Source organism: Podarcis melisellensis, assembly GCF_964234715.1.
Source record: "Podarcis melisellensis genome assembly, chromosome: 4".
NCBI lineage: Eukaryota > Metazoa > Chordata > Lepidosauria > Squamata > Lacertidae > Podarcis > Podarcis melisellensis.
In genome coordinates this window covers 76,286,666-76,309,094 of record NC_138531.1, presented here as the reverse complement: position 1 = coordinate 76,309,094, position 22,429 = coordinate 76,286,666, and the positions used below count along the sequence as shown (strand labels likewise).

The 22,429-nt window shown below is 42.0% G+C and overlaps 1 protein-coding gene across 5 annotated transcripts in view; it reads right to left on the bottom strand.

Moving 5' to 3' along the window:
- Positions 1–22,429, bottom strand: part of DCLK1 (doublecortin like kinase 1) — a 200,292-nt gene that overhangs the window by 165,041 nt on the left and 12,822 nt on the right. For all 5 annotated transcript variants that reach the window (XM_081909357.1, XM_081909354.1, XM_081909355.1 and 2 more), the window contains one exon: positions 15,616–15,962. In XM_081909357.1, the coding sequence (XP_081765483.1) occupies positions 15,616–15,962 (347 nt within the window). The remainder of the gene's footprint in view (positions 1–15,615; positions 15,963–22,429) is intronic.

Below are 22,429 nucleotides of genomic sequence, written 5' to 3'. Positions count from 1 at the left end.
CTTGCAGTTCTTTGTGCTAAAGAAGCTAGTTCCTTAGCAACCAATGAAGACAACTGTGTTGCCAAGGAAATGTGAAAGACATTTATAAAAAGTATGAAAGAAAGCAACAGCAGAAGCCACAAGCACACCCTTCTAGTCATTTTTGTACCACACACGACAAAACATTTCTCTTCTTAAATAGGGCTAATGCTGGGTCTATGGAAAGTTGCTTTACCTTACTGTGGGTTTCTTTGTTTTGACAAATGTCTATACAAATACAGAACTTTCGGCCTATGCCACCATCTCTCAAGTAGTAGTGGAATTCCCAAAAGTACTTTAGGCAAAAGGTTACGTCTCAGTAGTAAATCACATGCTTTGTGTACAAGAGGTACAGGATTTCCTTTCTGGGCAGCCAATATTGAGTACAGTGGTACCATGGTTCTCGAACTTAATCCGTTCCGGGAGTCTGTTCGACTCCCAAAACCATTCGAAAACCAAGGCACGGATTAAGATTGGTTGCAGGAGCTTCCTGCACTCAATTGGAAGCCGCAGAAGCCATGTCGGATGTTTGGCTTCCCAAAAACGTTCGCAAACTGGAACACTCACTTCTGGGTTTATGGCGTTCAGGAGCCAATTTGTTTGGAACTAAGCCATTCAACTACCAAGGTACCACTGTATTGGCCCTCTTCTATGTGATAGCCCCTCTGATGTTTGAAGAAAGCAATCACACGCACTCTCTAGTCTTCTATTCTTCAGGCTAGAAATACCAGTTCCTCCAATCTTTCCTCGCTGGAATTATTTTCAATATCCCTGGTAATTTCCCCAGTCCTCCTAAACCTGTTCCAATTTATCAACATCCACCTTAAAGTGCAGTACCCAGAACAGGACACAATACACCTGATTAGATCTGGCTACTTGGAAACTACTATTATTTTATTGCAGCCTATATCATGCTAGCCATGTTTGCAAGCTGGCCACAACCTCCTCCCCCCAACTGGCTGTAGCCATTTACTCTATAATCACCACAATAACTGATATGGCAAAAGAAACAGTTGATATAATTGTGCTGTTCCTTCCTGGAGATGTCCAAGATGAAACAAAACAGCCACAAAGGTAAGGGATTCCCGAAGCACTCTAAAGTTCAGACTTCAGGCAAGTTGGTAAAAGCAGCAATATCAAGCTGACATAGTAAAATTGTCTTTTAATTGACCTCCATCTCTTAGCAATTACCATGTCAGAATTGCTTTCAACAAGCATGTCCAAGCCATAAACTCCTGCTGACGCTGGGAATATAACCCTCCAGGGGAGAACAAATCACATACATTTGAGTTTTCATGCTTTGGAGCTGACTAAACATTTCTACCAATGTTGAGAAATGGGAACATAGGACTGCGCTGCCTTAGTCTGCAGCTCTGTATTGTTTGCACTGACTGACAATAGCTTTCTGGGGTTTCAGACAGGGCTCTCTCCCAGCCTTACCTGGGGGTGCAAGGGTCCAAAACTTCTACATGCAAACCAGATGCTCTACCACTGGGCTACAATGTTTCTCCTGAAATTCTTCTGCCTGAAGATGATAGGCATTTCCTAGATTAAGTAGCCTTTATTATAGTTCAAGGTCCAGATAAGACAGTGTTGATTACAGCTATACAACATGGAACAAAACCTCCATTGTGGACAAGATTGCATTTGTCCAGATGAGATTTACAGTTTAGGGGTGCTATAGGACGCAAGATTGATAACATGAAAATAGATTTGGGAGTGGGACACCATTACTGTTGGTTTCTGCTTTCTTCTCTGTGCAGCGAAGTGCTTGTCACGAGACAGGTTGTTTACATTCCACAGTAAATGCACTGTTGGGTTTCTCACGGGAAAGGAGACTGGATATGACGTACACTGGTTTCCTGTTTTTCACTGTTCTTTGCAGTTTCAGTTAGAGATTCTCTCCGTGCTTTAGAGGAGAGAGGATGCCTTTCTCTGCTCCGGCAGAGGGAAGATGTTTTTCTGTAACTTACCAGCTTTGAAATGTACATAAAGCAATATAGAGCATGTTGGCACGTACTTTTCATCATTCCGCTGTGCACTGGACACTGCTTATCTCCAACATTTGGTTCCGGGCCCAGAAAAACGCAGTGTTTTGAGAATGGACTCCAGAAGTCGGGCTCCTGGCAAAGGAACAAAGGAGCAAAGAAACGGAGTGCCGGCAGAGGGTCGGATCGCACGGTATCTGCTCTGCGCGTCAAAATGATTGATGTGAGGTATGTGCTACTGCTCCGGGCAGCCTGCCAGCTTCTAATTAATGGCTTTAAGGCTGGACTTTGAACTTTTAAAGCCGTTTTCCACGGCACAAGCGTAGTGGCTTGGATGGCTGGGAAAGTGAAAGTAACTTTGAACTTGCCTTTGGAATGAGGTTTGAAGCAGCAGTAAAGCAGCTTGATTTAAAGCAGCAGAGATGACGCAGAAGGCTAATGCCAGAGTCATGATGGCCCTTCAGGATGCTTGTGGGATTCCTAAGCTCAATAAGAAAAACTATGCGGACTGGGTTTTGTATGCAGAGGCAATTTTGCAGAAAGAGGGTCTGTTTGAGGTGATTACAGACAACCCCCCAGCTCCAATTACAGATGCATGGGAAGCTAAGGATTCCAAAGCAAGGGGAACTCTTACGTTGATAGTATCCCCAGAAGAGCTCTGTCTACTGCGTGATAAGACCTCAGCCAGAGAAATTTGGGATGCTTTGAGAGAGGCTCACTTGAGGACAGAAGCTGGATCCACTATGTTTTACTTTAACAAGCTGCATAATATGGCTCTTGCTGAAGGTGGAGATGTGCGTATACATCTGATGGAGATGCAGAATCTGAGACATGAGCTGCAACAGAGAGGACTCAACTTTCCAGAGGCTGTGTATTCCTTCATGATACTACAATCTTTGGGTTCAGGTTGGGAGTCTGTTGCAACCCAGATTGCTGTACAGCCAACTGCTCAGCTGACAGTAGCCTGTGATACTGCCATGATTCAGAATGAAGCGGATCGCCGGGGTGCTAGCTGCATCAACAAGGGGGAGTCTTCACAGACGTCATCCCATAGTGCAGTGGAACCACCAGATGGCGCCAAAGCTTTGAAGGCAGTGAAATGCTACTCGTGTGGACGTCTAGGCCATATGAAGAGGGAATGCAAATATCCCAGGGCCAAGACAGAGCAGCGCAGCGAAAGCTCATCGCGTGGAAATGGCCGAGGCAAAGGCAAAGGTCCGGTGTCCAGGACAACGCAGCACAAGGCAATGGTCTCACGCTTCACTCCAAAAGTTGCAGAGGTCCAGAAGACGTCTAGATCTTTCTTCGTTGTTGATTCAGCGGCGACCCACCACATGTGCAACGATAAGAGTCTGTTCGTGTCTTTTACACCGCAGGAAGGTGCGATTCACCAGGCGGATGACCACACAATTCCCAGTAAAGGCTACGGAACTGTTGTTCTTCACAGTTTGGACTTATCGATACAGAATGTGCTTTATGTGCCAGATGCCAAACATAATCTGCTTAGCGTTGGACAGCTGAATGAGCGGAACATTGACGTTTCCTTCAAGAACAAGAAGTGCATCATCACAAAGAAAAATGATTATGTATTGCATGCTGAATATGTTGATCGCTTGTTTGTTTTGTATTATGATGATGTTGTGCAGGATGACACTTGTTGCATTGCAGGTTCTAACAAAAGTTTGCATGCAGAATGTATTCACGATTTTCATCGAAAATTTGGTCATTTGCATTTTGAGGCAGTATCTAAAATGCCTGCCTTGGTTGAAGGTATGACTATTAAACCCTGCAGGTACCACATGAAGTGCAAGGCATGCGCAGCAAACAAGGTGAAAATGGCTGCGAAAGGTAAGGTGTCTAGTAGGCAAGCTACAGAACCATACCAGGTTGTTCATGCTGATTTGGTTGGACCACTAGCGCCCTCTTTGGGTGGAAATAGGTACTTCATGGTTCTCATTGATGCATTTTCCAGGTATATTTATGTGTACAATCTCAAGCAGAAATCAGAGGCTTTTCCTAGGTTCAAGGAATTCTGTGCTTGGTTGGGAAATGTGCATGGTAAGAAAATAAAGATTCTTTTCACTGACTGGGGGGGAGAATTCACTTCTCAGCAGTTTGAAGCTTTTCTGACTGAGAAAGGAATTCAACACGATTTGTCTAGTCCTCGCTCGCCATGGCAGAATGGACTTGCGGAACGGGCAAATCAGACATTGCTTCAAGGGTTAAAAACCTTGCTGCATGATGCAAATCTTCCAGAGAGTTATTGGGCTGAATCTCTCTCGTGTTTTGTTTACAGTTACAATCGCAGGTTATCTTCAGCGATTGGTTGTACCCCCTATGAGAAGATGTTTGGCAAGAAGCCATACATCAAACACATGAAAATTTTTGGTTCTGACATGTGGGTTCACTCACCACAAAACTCCAAGTTAGACAAGCGTGGATTGCATGGTATCTTTCTAGGTTATCAGAAAGGGTCTTACAGAATAATGATGACTGACTCTAAGGAAATTAAGCTCACAAGAAGTGTTGAGTACAATGCCAAGTGGGGGGAGAATGTGGGAATTTTCCAATGTTATCCTGATGACAGTGATGAGACTGAGGATAGTCAAAAGCAGCCGCAACAACCCACACCCACTGATGAAGGTTCTGATTCTGAGTCTGACACTGAATCGGGTGATTCAGAGGATTTCAAGAGTGCGAAAGCCTCTATGCGACCCTCTGAAAGCTCTGATCAAGAATTGGAGGAACCATTGTTCACAATAGGTCGTTTTTCTCCTAAGAAGGAAGAGGAGAATGTTGAAGACTTAAGGCTAATTCGTAGGTCACAGAGAGCCACAAAAGGCAGACCTCCAAAGAGATTTGCTGATGAGTTTGCTAAGATAGCAGTAACAGCTGTTAAAAGCTCCAAGAAGGTATTTGAACCTTCAAGTTTCCAAGAAATCCAGGATTTGGATTCAAATGAAGCTGAGCCATGGTTAAATGCCATGAAGGCTGAGCTTGATTCCTTGGAAAGGAACAAAACATGGGACCTAGTTCCAGTAGTTCCAGGAATGAAACTGCTTGGAAGCAAATGGGTCTTCAAAGCGAAGACTGATCAAAATGGCAAGATAGTCAGACACAAAGCCAGATTGGTAGCCAGAGGTTTTGCACAGGTACCAGGTGAAGACTATCACGAGACCTACTCACCCACAGTGAGGTATGAAAGCATTAGGCTGATGCTCAAGCTAGCTGCAGAAGAAAATCTACACATTAGTCACCATGATGTGAATACAGCTTTTCTGTACGGATCTCTAGATGAATCACTTTATATGCTTCCACCTGATGGCGTACAGGTAAAACAGGGATTTGTTTGTGCTCTGAAGAAGTCCCTTTATGGTCTCAAACAAAGTGCACGGTGTTGGCACACAAAACTCACTGAAGTATTATTTTCTCTAGGTTTTCAGCAAGGGAAAGCTGATCCATGTGTATTTGTCAAAGAGGAGGGGCAAAAGAAACTGTATTGTTTGTTTTATGTTGATGATCTTTTATTCTTTTGGAAAGAAGTCACAATGTACAATAACGCCCTAGCTCAACTGAAAGAGAACTTTGACATGAAAGATCTTGGTGAGGTAAACAATTACCTGTCTCTGGAAATAGAGAGAGATCAAGATGGTAACATTCTAGTACACCAGTCACGGAAAATTGCTGATGTGTTAAGCAAACTAAACCTGATGGATGCTAACCCTGTAGACACACCGATGATAACAGGTTATCAGGTAGATGACACTGAAGAAGCATTTTCTGACACTACACTGTACAGAAGTGTGCTAGGTAAGCTAAACTTCATTGCCAGATGTTCAAGACCAGACATTGCTGTTAGCTGTAATTTGCTAAGCAGACAAGTCAACAATCCTACTGTTAAGGATTGGAAAGCTCTGAAACGCATAGCGCGGTATTTGAAAGGCACTATGCATTACAGACTGAGATTTAACAATCAGAAGTCTGGTGGTCTTGAGATATTTGCAGATGCAAGTTTTGGAAGTGACACTACAGACAGGAAAAGTACGTCTGGAGTTTGCTATAAGTACAATCAGGGTCTATTTGATTGGTCATGCAAGAAGCAAACAACAGTTAGCTTAAGTACTTGTGAAGCTGAACTGAATGCACTGTCTTATTCACTTAAAGATTGTGAATGGTTGTTACAATTGTGCAAAGACATGAAAATTCCTGTCAAATGTCCAATCCAGGTTTACCAGGACAACAAAGCATGTTTGGCTTTGCTGAATTCTGAAGGTTGTAAGCAAAGCACGAAGCACTTGCAATTGAAGTTGCAACATGCTAGGGAACGTATTCAGAAGGGACTCGTAACGGTGTCCTATATGCCAGGTAATGAAATTCCTGCTGATGTATTGTCCAAGATTGTATCAAGGGATCAACACTGTACCTATGTGCAGAAGTTGGGTTTGTACTGATATTGTACGAACACGCTGCCCAGAGATGTTCACAGAAAGGGGGAGGATGTTGGTTTCTGCTTTCTTCTCTGTGCAGCGAAGTGCTTGTCACGAGACAGGTTGTTTACATTCCACAGTAAATGCACTGTTGGGTTTCTCACGGGAAAGGAGACTGGATATGACGTACACTGGTTTCCTGTTTTTCACTGTTCTTTGCAGTTTCAGTTAGAGATTCTCTCCGTGCTTTAGAGGAGAGAGGATGCCTTTCTCTGCTCCGGCAGAGGGAAGATGTTTTTCTGTAACTTACCAGCTTTGAAATGTAAATAAAGCAATATAGAGCATGTTGGCACGTACTTTTCATCATTCCGCTGTGCACTGGACACTGCTTATCTCCAACAATTACAACATCCCCAAAGGCCTCGTCCACAAACCCCTCTGCCTCTCCTAGCTTTTCTAGGTCTGTTACCTTGGTCTCAAGGGAACAAACTTGTTTTCAGAGAGACAGGAGCTCATTGCATTGAGGACACACCCATGACTTCTGTCCAAAAGGCAGCTAGTCGTACATGGGACAAGCAGAGCAAAACACTGGGAAGTCCCATTATTCCTGGATGCCCATGCTGCAGCTGTTATTGGATTCAACTGCTCTGCAGCAACACCCACTACTGGAAGAGTGAGACCCGGACACTGTCATTTATGCACTGGTGATGTGTGTAGTGATATCTGAAAGCGCTTCAGAAACTTCAGCTGGTACAAAATCCTACTGCTTGCACCTTGGTGGGATCGTGTCCACACAGGTATTGTCTGTTCTGAACCAGCTACACCAGCTGAGAGTTCATTTCTGAGCCCATTCAAAGCCCTAAATGGCCAGGGAGGCCCTGATTTAGGTGCCATGTGGCATAGAGGTTAGGTTTAGAAGTAAGGCCTTTTCCATCACACTCCCAGTATTATGGCATGCACCCATGCTTGCTTTTTCTAATTAATCAAGACTCTTCTTGCAAAGGGTATTTGACTATTGGTTCAATTCTGTAGGTGGTTTTCTATAGAGACCCCTTTAGCCAAAAGGCAGGCTGCATGTTCTCTATTTATTTTTTTAAAAAAAGAAAACTTACATGTATTAGACATCACTTGGAAAAATCATTCCCTCTCCAAATAGTGGCATTATTTCTTTTTTTAAAAGAATAAATTGCTCTGAAAACTAACTATGGGCTATTAAAAAGCTGCAAACATGATTAAGAACAGTATCTTACAGCCTCTTTGCCAATTAACATTACATTTTCCAGTCAGATGCTGGCTCCTGTGAATGATCCCGAGAGACACATAAAATATTACAAGCGTATTTCTTCCCCAGCAAGTGAACTGTAATAGTCTAGCTACACAGGACAGTAAGCTCAAAAAAATACTTACCTAGCTGACAGAAAGTCTGCATACTAAACTTCAAGGAATGGAGGTAACACCTATAGCTACAGCTATAGATTTGCTTCTAAAAGGAGTAGTCTCCTGGCAAATACACTAGTCATCCGGTGCTGTGTTCTAAAGCAACTGTCCACTTACTGTTGTTGGAGACCTGCTGAATATGTCCTGAATATGGCTGCCATGTGCTGATACGATGCTGCAACTGACAAGGAAGCTGCAGAACCATGGACAGTTCCAAGTGAGCCATTTGCTCAAAGGAAGGTTGGGAACATTTTATCCTCTGCGTCCAGACTACTTCCTCCAGGCTCTACTCCCTCGAGAGAACTTCAGAGCCTTAAAGGTCCAACCCTCTGCCCTGAAGACAGGTTCTCCTCCTTGTTCCATAGCCTCCCTTCTGGTGCACTCCCAGCACTGCTGGACTAGTGATGTGCAGTGGGAGGTATTTTGTTCTTCAGACTCAGGGAAAGGTGTCCACGAGGGTTCAGGCTGCGGGCCCATAGGGCCTGGTAGGTTCTTCTGGAAGTTCTTGTCCAAGTTCCTCAGGCACAATGGTCTCCCTGTCTTCTGCATTCAGCTCTCAGCCCTGACCCTGACCTGGCTTCCCACTGGATACTCCTGCAGCTGCCAACTTTGCATTCAGATCACTGCTGGGTCGCGGCAAGGGACAGAGTTTCCCATGCCTCGTAACTTCTTGATTGGACCACTGCAATACATTTACATGACACTGTCCCTGAAGATTTCTCAGAACCCTCCGTTAGTAACCTAGCAACTGTATTTTCAGTTGGTATAAGGAACATGTTTCACCAGTATTCCCTGCAAGTAAATCAGGCAAGATTGTTTTAAATGTGCTGGTTGTAATCTACAAAGACCTGAATGGCTTACGACAAGGGTGGGGAACCTCAGCTCCAGGGGTTAAATGTGGTCTTTCAGGGCTCTTTCTCACACCTTCAGGACTAGGCCATGCCCTGTGCCAGGTCAATTCTGCTCCACACTCTTTTTCGGGACTTTTATCTGGCTGGAATGTGGCATGCTTAACTATGAGCATGCCACTGGCTTGCCCGATTGGAGAGTGGTGTGTGTATAAACCTCTGGTTTATATTAAAGTCACATCCACTTATCCACCCACTTGTCTCTAGCCCTATCAACCACTAGGCATGTAGCTCCTGAAAGATTCCCCCCAAAGGAAGTGAGACTCTCCATCTGAAAAAGGTTCCACTACTGGTCTAGGACTTAGTTATTTTCATTTATTTGGCTATGTAGGCCCACCACCACCCTTCAATGCATCATGAAGGCTGCTGCCATTGGAGCCTACTTGTACACTGCATTGTTCAGCAGCTTTCATGTGTGTCACCCTACCACCTGAAGTTAGAGAGCAAAGAAGGGTCTTCCATATCACCCTACCATCTGAAGGACAGCAAGCAGGGAGAGGGCTCTCTCAATCACAATATGTCACATACAGAATGATCTCTGTGGGAAAACTCCTCTGGCACCAGCATCAGTGTCCTTCTGAAGCTGGGTAGAAACTTTTGGTTGTATCCAGAGTAGCACTAAGATAGAGTCTTCTTGTCCCACGGGTGAATTATTTTGCTCCAGTGGAACATTATGAAACAAGAGAACACATAAGCAGGTTGCTGATAACTTCTTTGTGCCATAGACTGCACAGTCTGTTGCACAATGAGTTTTTGCTAGCACAAATGTTGTGTTGGATTCTTCTGTTGCACATCCAGTAGTACAAGAGCACTTGCGCCAGCTGCCAGAGAACAATGGACACAGCCCTTTATTTGATCAGACATTCCATTACGTTTTGCAGCTGGTTTAAATTTATCATCCGATAGCTCTCTGCTGGATGTTGTCAATGCTACTGATTTTATGGCTGATGCTTTTACGATTTTTGTACCGTGTTTATTCTGAGTTTTATTTCTTATATTGATCTTCAGTTATATCCTACCCTGGCCCTGAAGGACAGCCAATAACTTGAATGATTGACTGGTGACAGAAAGAAATAAGGACATTGCTATTGCAGCTGGAGATCACATAAATGGAATGAGATATTTCTACGGTGAGGATCCGGACCAGATGTGTTTGTAAAGTGATCAATGGTGCCTTCTATCCTTTTAATCAAAGACTTGACTTACTGGTCCATTATTTTCCTCTGGGTCCTTCCAGTCTATCAGCTTTAAGAAAAATGATTGCTTAACCCAAGTCAAAAGATAATTAAGAATAGTTCAAACTGAGGTTTGACTCTCACTTGATGAGTAAATATCCTTATATCGTTAAGCCCTAAAGCCTTAAAGGAATTCTGAATACTTGAAGCTTCCAAGATGCAGCACTTAACAGAGAAAGAGCAAATCCTCCATATCAAGAGAGAGAGTTGGGAAGGCCAACTCACTCTAAGGAGTTTATACTGAACTCTGCTTTCAAAGTCTTATTCTCCTCCACCAGTCTTGAAAATGCTGTGACCTACTGCCACATTCTCCATAGTTGTGAACTTCCCCCTCCCTGCCAATTTCATACTCCCTCTTTACGCCCTTTTTCCTGTGCATGAAGGACTGTGGGCTACTGTAAAACCACAGTCCTCAAGGAATATTTCCTCCAGTATCGGAACTTCAAGGACTCGTTCCCGCTGAAAATCCTGATTAAAAGTCTCAGAAGCCAAAATTTCATCAAGGAGGGAAAATATCCCTGTAGCAAATGCATTAACCTTCAAAGAGGCTTTGTGGGGTTCTGTAGTAGAAGCAAACCGGGGGGGGGGGGGAATTGTACCATATGTAAAAAATAATAATCATAATAAATTCAATCAATCAATAAGTTTAGCCAAAGGCCAGGACAATCGGAATAAATTATGTAGGTGGTGGGAGAGGAATACACAGATACAAAAGATCTCATACCACACATTAGTTTTAGAGCAAATATGAAAAAGTGTAATTTAGAATTCATCTCCTTTTACTAATATTGGAGCAGGCCCATTTTAAGGGGAAGTACTGGGGGCAAATGCACCAGGGCTCACAAATGGAAGGGGCCCATCAACACTGACACTGCTGCCAATGTTTTTACCCTCAGAGTCTCCCTAACGTGGGCTCCATAGACCTAACTAGAGAATATAAAACATACAGCAAATCAGAATGTGTATCAGAAGAAATGCTAGTTGCATCCTGTTGACCCAATATATCCATGACTACTAGTTACAGGTATGGTTGTTGTTTGGTTGGTTGTTTGGTTGGTTTATTAACCACCCTTCACCATGTGGTGAAATCCCAGTTAGGGGAAAAGATTGGATATTATAAATATAAGGAGGTCCCAGGGCAGGTTACTGCCAGCCAGCCCCAAAGATTCAATTCCAGTTGTGGATCTTTTAGGTACAGTATTTTTTATCTGGATTGGAGAGAGAGTGGCAGAGAGGACATTTACGTTATTTTCACTTACGTGATTTTCACTTATACACACAGTTTGCCAAAACATAACCCCTCACATAAGTGGGGAGTTGTGTGTGTGTGTGGTATCAGGCCAGGTAAAGAGGTGTGTCTTCAGCATATGATGAACAAAGGAGCCACCAAACACACCTCCACAGGGATTGTGGAAGCCGTTAATGGTGTATTTGTTCACATAAACTTACCATCTACTCCTGAACCTTTAGATTCCATCAAGATAGTCTAGTGGAATCTCATGAGCACATGAGAGAGGCACAGGACAAGGTCAAACACAGGTTAGCCAATAACACTTCAGCAAAGTTGGAAAATTTAAGAATATCATACTGTTGAAAGTATTGCCTGGGGAGAGAGGTGGGGTGAATATGTTGTTCTCAGTAAGATTGGAAATGAGCAATAAAAGGTTACATTGACTTCCATGTGACCTGCAGCAAAGAGGGGGGTGGCAATATTTCAATACTTAAACTGAAAAGTTTTAACTCAAATCTCTGTTTCACAAGGAGATTGATTGTACTAGAAGAGCTTTATCCTCTGATCCTCAAAAAACAAAATTACATGTTCCAGTCAATAAGGCTTTAAGGTTTTTAAAGTCCGATCTAAGAAATCTCCAATTAAGGCTTAGCCACTCAGAGCAGGGAATTTGGAATTTTCTGGATGCCCTGCAAGAGCCACAGATGGGAATTTATCCACAAGCACAAGTGGAACAAACTTTTGGATTTACCATGGATTTCCTCCCTTTAATCACACTCAGCAAGGAACTTAGTAAGCGACAAAAAAGTAAATAAATCCACCCTTCTACTTCAAATGCCACCAAGAGGAAAAGGGCTCTGGCAATGTAAATGGAACATCAATTGCTTAAGTCAGATGGAAATCAATGGTTTCCCTTATACACACATACACACACGCAGAGCTGACCAACAGGTTATTCCCGCTGAGTGCAAAATCGCTGAGTGATGTTTCTGCTTGCTAAGCAGCTTTGTTTACTCACCAGACATAGTGGTCTCTGTTCAAGACAAAGGGGTGCAACACTCCCACCTCCCTTTGCCTGCTAAGGTTAGGCAGCAGACCCAGCCACTTCAACAGAATACAATTAGCAAGAGAGGAAGACATGCATCAGGAGAATTGTCTTGCAGCAGCTCAAGTAGACACAAAGTTTCCAAAGCTCTTACAGATCAAATGCAGTCACCACATTGATCCAAAGTCATCCCTTTGGAATTACTGAAGCCTGCTGTCTTGCCTGCAAATAAACTCTGGTTAGTTCTCCCTCGGTGAGAAATGAGAAAATGCAGACTACTTCCAATGCACGGTCATTAGGCAATTGGGGCCCTAATCACAGTGCTTATGCTGGAGTTGATGGGAAATGCTGCAGAAATCCCAGTGGAGGTTATGGAGAACATTGCAGGAAGCTCTTGGAGTTCCCTTCTGGTTTAGTGCTAACCACTGACCATCATAGAATCATAGAGTTGGAAGGGAGCAACATGGGAAGCATCCATGTGGGTGTGCCCTGAAGAGTTGTGTTCTGAACTTTTGAAGTGGAAAATAGATGTGTCAATTTTATTTTTAGACATTAATAATAATAATAATAATAATAATAATAATAATAATAATAATAATTTATTTATACCCGCCCATCTGGCTGGGCTTCCCAAGCCACTCTGGGCGGCTTCCAAAAGAATATTAAAATACTATAATACATCAAACATTAAAAGCTTCCCGAAACAGGGCTGCCTTCAGATGTCTTCTAAAAGCCTGGTAGTTGTTGTTCTCTTTGACATCTGGTGGGAGGGTGTTCCACAGGGAAGGCGCCACTACCGAGAAGGCCCTCTGCCTGGTTCCCTGTAACTTGGCTTCTCGCAGTGAGGGAACTGCCAGAAGGCCCTCGGTGCTGGACCTCAGTGTCTGGGTAGAATGATGGGGGTGGAGACGCTCCTTCAGATTTAGGAAGTCAGTTGCTGCAACTATCTAAATCTCAGTTAAGTTAGGGTAATAAAGAACTGGAATTTGCCATTTCAGTTGAGTGGAGTCCGGGAATCCATATCTGAAGCAAATCATCACAACCCCTTCATCTATGAAACTCTTGAGGGTGGGGTAGCTTCTATGTCAGAGTTGTTGGTCATGTTGCTGATTGTTGCCGCTTCACAAGACTAGGCTCTTCTGGGGCACTGCCATGCAGAATTGTTATTTTTTTGTGGTCTCCACATTGGGGGCGGGCAATGTGCTTGGATTGGTCCTCAGCCCCCATGCCAGTTATTCATAATATATATGACAAACCAAACCAATAGCAGTTTGGACAAAGACAACCCTCAATAACAGTCATATAATTATCATATTATTACATATGGAATTTCCAACCCATATTAGCCAGAGAGGTTTTCAGTAACCTGCAACTCATTAATGCTCAATGAGGAGAGAGAAAACCTTATAAATTCAGCACTGCATATACTACATTTGTTCTGATATCAGCAAACTATTAAATCTGTATCCCACCCTTTCAGCCAAAAATCCAACTAAATTTTACTCAGAGTAGACCCACTGAAATCAATGAACACGACTGAGTTAGGTTTATTAATTGCAATGGGTCTATTCTGAGTTAAACTTAGTTGAATTCCACCCTAGAGTGGCTAATATGTTTCATGACACTGTGTCTGCCCTGGCATTAATCTGAGAAACCATCAGTACCACTGCTGGAGATCAGTGATGCACCAGATCTTATGACAATGCTTACATCATCATCATCATCATCATCATCACCACCACCACCACCACTACCACCATTATAAAATATTATTAAATTTGTACACTCTAGTAGGGAATATAAGGAGCCGCCATCACTGTAATTGGTTTGATTGGACTATGTGTGATCCAGAGGTGCTAGCCAGTTGCCAAAGTGATTTGATAAAAATAACTTATGGGGTGGGGAACACAGAAGGGTTAGATCTGTGTTCCCCACAGATGGTTCTTGACCTATCTAAAATCTTGGTACAAGCCCAAAACAAAAAAGGCAGGGGGAACCATTCCCTACCAACAGTCTACATTTCCTGTTATCCCAAGTGAAAAGTCTGTTGTGAACTGAAGCATGGAGCCCCAACCAATCAAAGAGACAATGCCAGCAGTTGATTCAGTCTTTACTCCCAAGTCTGCGTCTAGGATCTTTCTGTACTACAGGAATATTCTTCTCTCTCTCTGTGTGTGTGTGTGTGTGTGAAAGAGAGAGAGAGAGAGAGAGAGAGAGAGAGAGAGAGAGAGAGAGAAGGAAAGAAAAAAACTACATTTTTCCCTACCTGGGAATATGGCACAGCTGAAGAAAGGAAAGGCAAACGTGTTCAGAACTGTAGAATGAAAAGGAGCCCAGTACAAGAAGTAGCAGGGGGACTTTTCCCCAAAAAGCAGTAACATTCATACTGGTGATAATGTCTACACTTGCTGTTGTCTTATAGATCACATAATATAGCATAAAACACTTTAGAAAATATTTTATGGTTGCTGCTTAAGCAGTTCTTGAAATATGTTGAGCTTTTATTGCATTGTATAACACATTGTATAACACAGTGTTTTTCAACCACTGTTCCGCGGCACACTAGTGTGCCGCAAGATGTTGCCTGGTGTGCCGTGGGAAAAATTGAAAAATGTGAAAGATTTTTTTTAAAAAAGTCAAATTTTCGCCCACTAGGTGGGCACCGGACTGTGTCCACCCTATTTTCCATCTGTCCTGGGTGGGGATCAGATCGGATGGGATCGGATGAGAGCGGACAGGCGGTCTGCTCTCATCCGATTCCCCATAGAGAGCAGCGGGGCTCTGACATCTCCCTCTCCGCACTGTGCGGAGACGGAGCTGTCATCCGCCGGCTCAGCAGGGATCAGCGGATCGATCACCGCTGAGCAGAGAACGGTCCGCAACGTTTTTGTTTGCTATTAAAGAAAAAAAGATTAAACATTTTCTAATGGTGGTGTGCCTCGTGATTTTTTTCATGAAACAAGTGTGCCTTTGCCCAAAAAAGGTTGAAAAACACTGGTATAACACACCAACATGTTTTATAACTTGATTTTTTATAACAAGGTATGAAATTGTATGCTTTAGAAATGTAATATTTTGTTATTTATGTATCTGAATTCTGAAAATAACTGTAACTAAATTTAAAGACCTGTAACTAAATTTAAATAGCTACTTTGTGAGGTATAGAATTTTGCAAGGTGTTAAATATGGCTTAGGTCCTTATTACATCAAGGCTGCAAGATCTTTGGCCAGAGAAAAGGGAGTTTACATCAAAAGAGCCACCAGATCTAGCTAGACTTTTGTGAGGTTGTTGTTGTTTAATAAGGTAGCTTAAGCTATTCTCTTACCTGTTTCCCATCCAGTGTGTACAGGCGCTTAACTACTCCGGAATCCAGTTTGATGGCATCAGTGATATCAGTGAGAACCTGCTCAAATGAATGTGCTGTCTTCTTGTTAAGCAGAATCCGGACTGCTTTACGGGGCTTCACACCACTCCTGATGATTGTGACCAGTTTAGGCCTAATGAAATCCTTGTTCTCCTTCTGGTCTGAAGGGCTTCCTTTGGCCGAGGCAAGAGAGGCCACTGTGCGGGCAGCGGAGGTGGTTTTCACATTCACTGACCAATTGGGATTTACATTCTTTGTGTACTCCAGCTTCTTGAAGGGCTCTATCGAACCACACACATAGCTCTCTCCTAAGAAAAAGAAGGTGCAGATCATTAGTTCAGATGTCATTTCCTATTGCAACATTTATGTCTTTTAGAGTGAGTACTCTCCATTTTACTTCTGACAACCTAAGCAGAAAATGTAGGCATACAACTGTTGCAGAGGGTGGGGTGATTAATAAAATCAATCCTCCTGCCAGACTGGGAATATTCCCTCACTCACACAGTTTAGGATATTCCACCATTCTTCAGCAGAGTTTCTTTTCTTTCAGCAAAGTAAGCAGCTCACATATATGTCAAACAAAGCTTTAATAATAAAGAAAACTGTAACACAATAACATACTGTCTGAGAGAAACTAAAACAACTTGAGGTAAGAAACAAAAATGACAGTTGGTCTCTCTAATGGAACTTAACTGAACACACAAAGGGAGGGGCCGATTCCGGAGCACAACACAAACGCCACCAGATGCCAGATATTCTACTATTCAAATTAGGCCCCCGTTTTTCCCCTAACAACTACTACTATCTATGTCTCAGAGGCATTCCCTTTTTATAATAAATAAATAAACTACCCTGATTGTTCTGTGCATTTATCAGTCATTGCTTTGGGGCAGGGGGGTCTTTGGGCCAAAAAGTAGTATATAAAACCTTAACATAAACCACAGCTTATCATGCTGTGTGAATGCAGCCAATGTTATCTGAGAAGCCATAATTGGTTCCTTTAATTGTTACTCTTAAAATATAAAACTAATTTTAAAGGAGAGAAAGGAAAGCACTGCAAGCCAAGTCTTAAGCTAAATAAAGACTAGTATGAACAAACAGAAGGCACTGCTGCCTTGGGCTTGTTTGTTTTTTAGTGTCTGTCCTAATATATGCAAAGATAAACAATAATACATATTTTATAATGGTAATATACACTTGCACACACCTTCCTGTTGAAACAATGGTGTAAGTTGTTAATGTTTAGGAGCTGGCTCCCATGAAGAATTTTTTAATTATTAGTTATTATTTATTTGTTTGCATGTCTATCCCACCTTTTTCTTCAAGGAGCTCAAGGTGGCATACATGATTCTCTCCCTTCTCATTTTAACCCCACAACAACCCTGTGAGGTAGGTTAGGCAGGAACTGGCCCAAGTCCACCCAGTGAGCCTCTCTTCACCACACTAGATCCAAGAGTTTCAATATTGCAGTGCGATATGAGAAGAAAAGCAACAGCATTGGTATCTCTTCCAAACCCTACCAAAGAAATACGGCAAGCAAAATAAACCTTACGAGCAGGAAATACTTTTCTAATTAATATAGGATTGACAGAAAACTTCCCCCCTATTTTTTTTAGTTCTAACAGAGAGCTCTATTTTTGGAAGGCAATGTTAAGCTCCTTTTAATATCCAGTTTATTCTGGTGAAAGCCTTGAACAACATGAAGGCCAAGTGATGAACTGTAGTAATGATCCAAGAATGATCAAACGGGACATATTCTCTCTTATCTGTGTTTCTATCCAGCATTTTTAGCCCCAACAATTCAATTGCCACAAGGTCAAAAACCATATAAGTGCTCCCTTCTTTGTATGCAAAATGAGTCATCCACAGATTTCATTGATTTGGAAATGCCATTTCTTGTTTTTGTCAGTAGTGCTTTCTTAAAAGTGCTTTACCAATACTTTTAGTGTACTGATGCAGGGGAGGAGAACTCATTTTGACCCATTGTATTTTATGTACCATCAGACAGTTCTTTCTTTTTTTTTACTGGTCAATGACAAATACAGTGGTACCTCTGGTTATGAACTTAATTCGTTCTGGAGGTCCGTTCTTAACCTGAAACCGTTCTTAACCTGAGGTATCAGTTTAGCTAATGGGGCCTCCTGCTGCTGCCATGCCACTGGTGTGCGATTTCTGTTCTCATCCTGAGGTAAAGTTCTTAACCCAAGGTACTACTTCTGGGTTAGTGGAGTCTGTAACCCAAAGTGTGTGAAACCCGAGGTTTGTAACCAAAGGTACCACTGTAGGCCTGAGATGGAAATACTTTTTGCAACAGCCTAGTTAGCATTGTTGAAGTGACCCAGTGGCAGTATTCAAAAGCTACTAAAAAAGGAGTGCCAATATATTTTGAATCAACAAATTATCCCCATTAGGTTTGTGCAGTTATTTAAACTAGTGAGTGTTCTTACAGTCTAATTCTACTGTGGTTCCACTGGTACCAAGTGCTGGTTTGGTCCCCTATGCTGGCAGCCACTACCTCTAAAGAAAACAGATAAAAGCCACACCAGAAACTGAGTCTAAATGGAAGCTAGTCCTTCTGTAAAGCATTGGATAAAAGACAGTCAATGGGTCTCCTTTGGGAAGAACTTTCATAATTTTTAGAGCCATCACTAAGAATGCTTCATTGCACACCCTTTCCTGATCTTAACTGACACATGGATGATGTTTCCAGTAGGCCATCCCCTGTCAGTTTTAAAGGGCTCACGTAAGTAGTGTTTTCCCCTAAGGTATGCAGGACCCGAGTTGTTTAGGGCATTCAGAAATCATCAATGTCACTTTGAATTGTGCCTAGGAGCAAACTATAGGAGCCATATTTTGCAGCATGTAAATGCTTCACTTCCAAGCAAGGTCTGCTAGATATCAAAGCAAAAATATCCTGTCATCTAAATGACAACGCAGGAGAAGAAAAATCTCAATTGATAAGAAAAGTCTGGCAAGAAAGTAGGCTGAATAATTGTACTACTAGTCAACTGTTGCACAGAAGATTCTCCCAAGGTGGGAGGAAACAAACAAACCATTTAACAGTTGCTAATCAAGTGTCATGTTTTGATTAGAATATTAATAGCTCGTAGAGATTTAGAAGACTCTATCTACCTTTCACTCATGAGAGACATACAAATAAGATAAAGATACATCACAGCAGAAAATTCACCCAATAGGAAGAATGAGCTTACAAATAATGTTCAGACACAAGCTGTAGCTTCAGAACATACTGGGCTTGCTATTTTTCATGTTTTCATGTTTGAGATCAAATTATTAATGGTGAAATCCAATGGCATCTGCTTCCTGGCAGAACAGACAGCATTGGTGGAGTGGATTCTCCTTCCCGTTGCAGTCCTGCAGACCAGATTTTGGATGGAGAGAAGGGAAAGTCCATTCATGCAGAATTAAGATCTCCCGCTAAGTGTATTCACTCCCTTAAATTTGGTATTCATTTGACTGACAAGTTCAATTGTCTTTTTAAAGTTGGAATTCTTATTCTTCAGTGAGCAGAGACTGGAATTTTATTACAAGAGGTTGCTTTTTTCCCCCCACACAGTGGGTTGCCATTAGCATAGAGTGCAGCCATCAAGAGATGCTGCTTATTGTTTCCGACTCAACATTCAGCCAGTCTGTCTAGGTTAAAGGAAAAAATAACTCTGAACACCTGCAACAGCACTCTCCCGAGAACCATTAATTAATAATTACATCTATAGGACTAACAGTGGGGCATGCTCACCAACCATGGAAGAGCACACACTTCCAAACCGTTTCAGCAGTATCTCTAAGTAGCTGTCCAATAGGTTCACTCTAGTTTGGAAGGAATCGGATACCATTAGAAAGATTTCAGTGGTCTCTTGTGCTTTTTATACAGCAATGATGTGGCAGCCCTTAGATTGCTCCATTGATCAATATTTAATGGAACATCACTCCTTTCTGCTCTCTAAAGAAGGTTTTTTTTTTGTCCTCTTTGCTTCGCATCTATTATATTTTCTGTCAATCAAAAGGTTTCCTTGGGGAACAAGCAAGGAGGATAGTTCCCACCCAAGTAAGAGCAGCAACTGGAACATGTCTAATACAAGAGTTTGGCTGCTCAGAATAAGAAGCTCTCTCTTAACCTAAGAAGTCAACCAGATCGAAAGAAAAGGAAAAGGGAAAGAAAGAAAAGAAGAAGGGATACAAAACTTTTGAAAATCACATCTTCCGGAAATCGCTATGGGAAGTTTGGGACAGATATAAAAACATACTGGAAGGGGGGGTGCCACATTGGTTATCACCACTAGAGGTTATGGGGGTCAAAAAAGTTAATATGAGAAGCGATTGGATTACCTATGGAGACTTAGTAGAGAAAGAAGGAGGAAAGTGGAGATTAAAACCATATGAACAAGTCAAAGAGCATGTTTTTGATTGGCTGCACTACCATCAAATAAATGAAATGTTCAAAAGGGATGTGAAAGAAAAGGGGTATAAAGAAAAAGATTCGAGATACCAAACAGAGATAGTGAACAGCGACTCCAAAACAATTTCCAAAATGTACAAAATCTTGCTGGAATGGCACACAATAGATGAGGAAGTGAAAGTAGTAATGATTCAGTGGGCCAAAGATTTAGGATACAATATAGACTTCGACGACTGGCAGAAAATATGGAATGAGAATTTGAAATTTACGGCATGTACCACACTAAAAGAAAATGTAATGAAGATGGTTTACAGGTGGTACATGACACCAGCAAAATTGGCAAAAATGTATAAAACCTGTAACAAATGCTGGAGGTGTAAGGAGAAGGAGGGTACGTTCATACATATGTGGTGGGACTGTAAAAAAGTAAGGGGGTTCTGGGAAGCTATATACAACGAACTAAAGAAAATACTAAAATACAGTTTTGCTAAAAAGCCAGAAACCTTCCTTCTAGGTATAACAAGAACGGATATAAGTAGGAGAGATCTTAAACTGTTTCAATATGCTACTGTCGCAGCAAGGACACTGCTAGCACAAAGGTGGAAACAAGAAACGGTTCCGACTTTAGAGGAATGGAGGTCAAAACTAATAGATTACGCAGAGTTAGACAAATTAACGGGGAAAATTAGATACAAAAAGGACCAGAATTTTATTGAGGACTGGGGGAAATTTACAGAGTATTTGGAAAGTATATGTGAGGATAGTACAACGCTAGCGTGTTTTAAAGAGGCTTTGTGAAAGTAGAAGGAGTATTGTCAAAAGGCAAGCAAAGATAGAAACATAATACTTAATGGCAATATAAAATTAAGGAATGTGAAGAGAGGATTGGGAATACGAAAGATTGTCAGAAAGGTTGGGGGAGGTCCAAGTAAGGCTAAATATGTGATATATAAATGGATTTGTTTATTGCTTTTTATGGAAAACTTTAATAAAAATTTATACACGAAGAAGTCAACCAGATCGAATAATGCGCTAGACCTCGTTATGACAGCCAGAAGAATATAAAAGACCTTTCAAAATTTACAAATGAATAGCTATTTCAAATTTGTTGCACGGGATCCAGATTACCCTTCTTTGAAATCAATGTCAAAGATGGCACAGTTTCCCAGCATTCAACCTATCAACATATTATAACAGCTGGGAAAATTTAGAATACGGTTATACACTTCCTGGATAATGCCTATAACATCACTTATGACAAATCCTCTAATGCCAGTACCTATTATCTTTAACAACACTGCTCAGCCTGCAAAATGGGAACTTGCAAAACCAAATAGTTTCAAGGCACAATAAAAGGAGCCTCTTTTAAGCTTCACTTCAGCATAGCATTCAGATATTGGCCTAATGCATATGTTACTTGAACTGGTGCAGCCAGGGCCAGCCCACCCATGAGCCAAGGTGTGCTGACAAGGGGCAGAACAGATCCTGATTTTATTTATTTCATAAAATTTATACCCCACTTGATTGGAAAAGGGGGGGGGGGCTCAAAGCACTTTACAAAAATGCAGACCTTAATTCCCCCTTGTTCCTGATATAGATCTTCATTTACCCCTTCTTCCCGAACAGGCAGGAGGACACCATTTTGTGGTTTGCCTCAGGCTCCAAAATGTCTTGGGCAGCACTAAAATGCCTTGGGTACAGCTGCCATTCCAATTGTGGCTATTTCTGCACACTCCAGGAATATACCATCATAGGATTCTTTATGGGGGGGGTGTAATCTGGATATCATCTGTGGGTCCCTTTCAAATAGTGCTTTTATATCTGTAAAGTGGGGTTCTTCAGAAAGAAGAGCTGCTAAAGGGGTCACATTAGCCTCAGTTAAGTTAATATCTCTAGTCAAATATGTGAAGTATCTCTTGCATGACTAAGGAGTACAGGGAACTGATAACCACAGAAGCTACGAGCTGGAGATGCTTCCAGAAGGCAGGGACCTTCCCCAGCTGGAGGAGATGTTATCAGCAAGTGTAAGAGAAGAATAGACCTGAGCTAGTCCCATCTGGGGCTGGGAAGAAAGAGGCTTGGCCTGCTCTCTGTCCTGAATCCAAAGCTTATGGCATTTGCAGGGGGCTTTCTAGAAATCCAATCGGGGAGCAAGATCAGTTGGGAGCATTAAGACTGCAAAGCCTTTTATCATATGCTCTGTTCATGCTATCTGTGTAAATAAAACTGTAGTATCACAAAGACACCAATGTCTACAGTGACCTTCATTCCAAGGAACTCAAGCCTGAGGTACATGCTGGCACCTCTGAAATCTACCACTGCTCAGAGACTTGGTCGAACATAACAATATAAAGCATC